This window comes from Brassica oleracea, unplaced genomic scaffold, assembly GCF_000695525.1.
Source record: "Brassica oleracea var. oleracea cultivar TO1000 unplaced genomic scaffold, BOL UnpScaffold00810, whole genome shotgun sequence".
NCBI lineage: Eukaryota > Viridiplantae > Streptophyta > Magnoliopsida > Brassicales > Brassicaceae > Brassica > Brassica oleracea.
In genome coordinates, this window is record NW_013617463.1 from 77973 (window position 1) to 79044 (window position 1072).

Below are 1072 nucleotides of genomic sequence, written 5' to 3' on the forward strand. Positions count from 1 at the left end.
ATGACTAGCAATATAGCTGAACAACTTAACAAGGCGTTGTTGGAGGGTAGGGGAGCTGCTATAGTGGAGTTGGTAACATTCATTCAGAGAATGATGACCAGGTGGTTCTGTGCGAGAAGGAAGAAGGCAGAGAAACACAGAGGTTTGGTGAGCGTGGAAGTGGACAAACAGATGACGAAGAACATGGAAACTGTTAGAGGCAGCAAGATAAATGCAGATAATAGCTGGAGCAGTCGGATTGTGGGGAAGTTTGGCAGATCAGACAAGGTAATGCTACCTGAGAGAAAGTGTAGTTGTAAGTATTTTGATAATAGGAAAATACCTTGTGGGCATGCTATGCTTGCAGCTGATGGTGTTGGTGTGCCTCACGACACATTGTGTGGGCATTGGTACAAAACGACCGTGTGGAGGGAGACATACTTAGGTGTTATCAGCCCCCAGGGTGATCCAAGGGATGTTGATATACCTGAAGAAGTCAGCAGTATGATTCTGTACCCGCCAAATACGAAGAGACAACCAGGAAGGCGCCGCAAAACACGTATACCATCGACAGGGGAGATACATGTTAAATTTAATTCAAAAGAAAAAATCCTTTGCTTTACATCAAATGTAACTTTTCTAAATTGCAAAATAAAATTCATCTCCTTTCTATAAACTTCATCTTGTGCTGAACCAATAGCTCATTCCTTCTTAAAACTCTTTATCTCCCTTCATCCTTATAATGGAGAATTTGTTCCTCATGTTTTTTTCAATCAGTTTGATCAACAAACTCACTGGCGAGGAGACTTCCCCATGTCTTCTCCTGTTTCTCTTTCTCCAAATGGTGTGTACAGCTGTTTGAAGAACATATCTCACTGTGAACAGCTTGATCTTCCCCTGAGAATGATCCAAAGCCACTCTTATTATACCTCTCCAGCTTGAAGTGTATTGAATACCCATAAATCTCTTCATCAAAGTCTCCCACAACTGAGAAGAATATGGGCAATCAAAAAATAAATGAGTCAATGTCTCATGCGGATTTTGGCAAAGCATACAAGCCGTATTAACACTGCCACTCCATCTACTCATTCTT

General features: G+C 41.5%; 1 protein-coding gene across 1 annotated transcript; it reads left to right on the plus strand.

Moving 5' to 3' along the window:
* On the plus strand, nt 1-694 carry LOC106320114. Its single transcript, XM_013758480.1, has 2 exons — nt 1-564; nt 680-694. Exons 1-2 carry the CDS (start codon nt 1-3, stop codon nt 692-694), a joined length of 579 nt encoding a protein of 192 aa, XP_013613934.1.
* Nucleotides 695-1072: the final 378 nt, after the last annotated feature.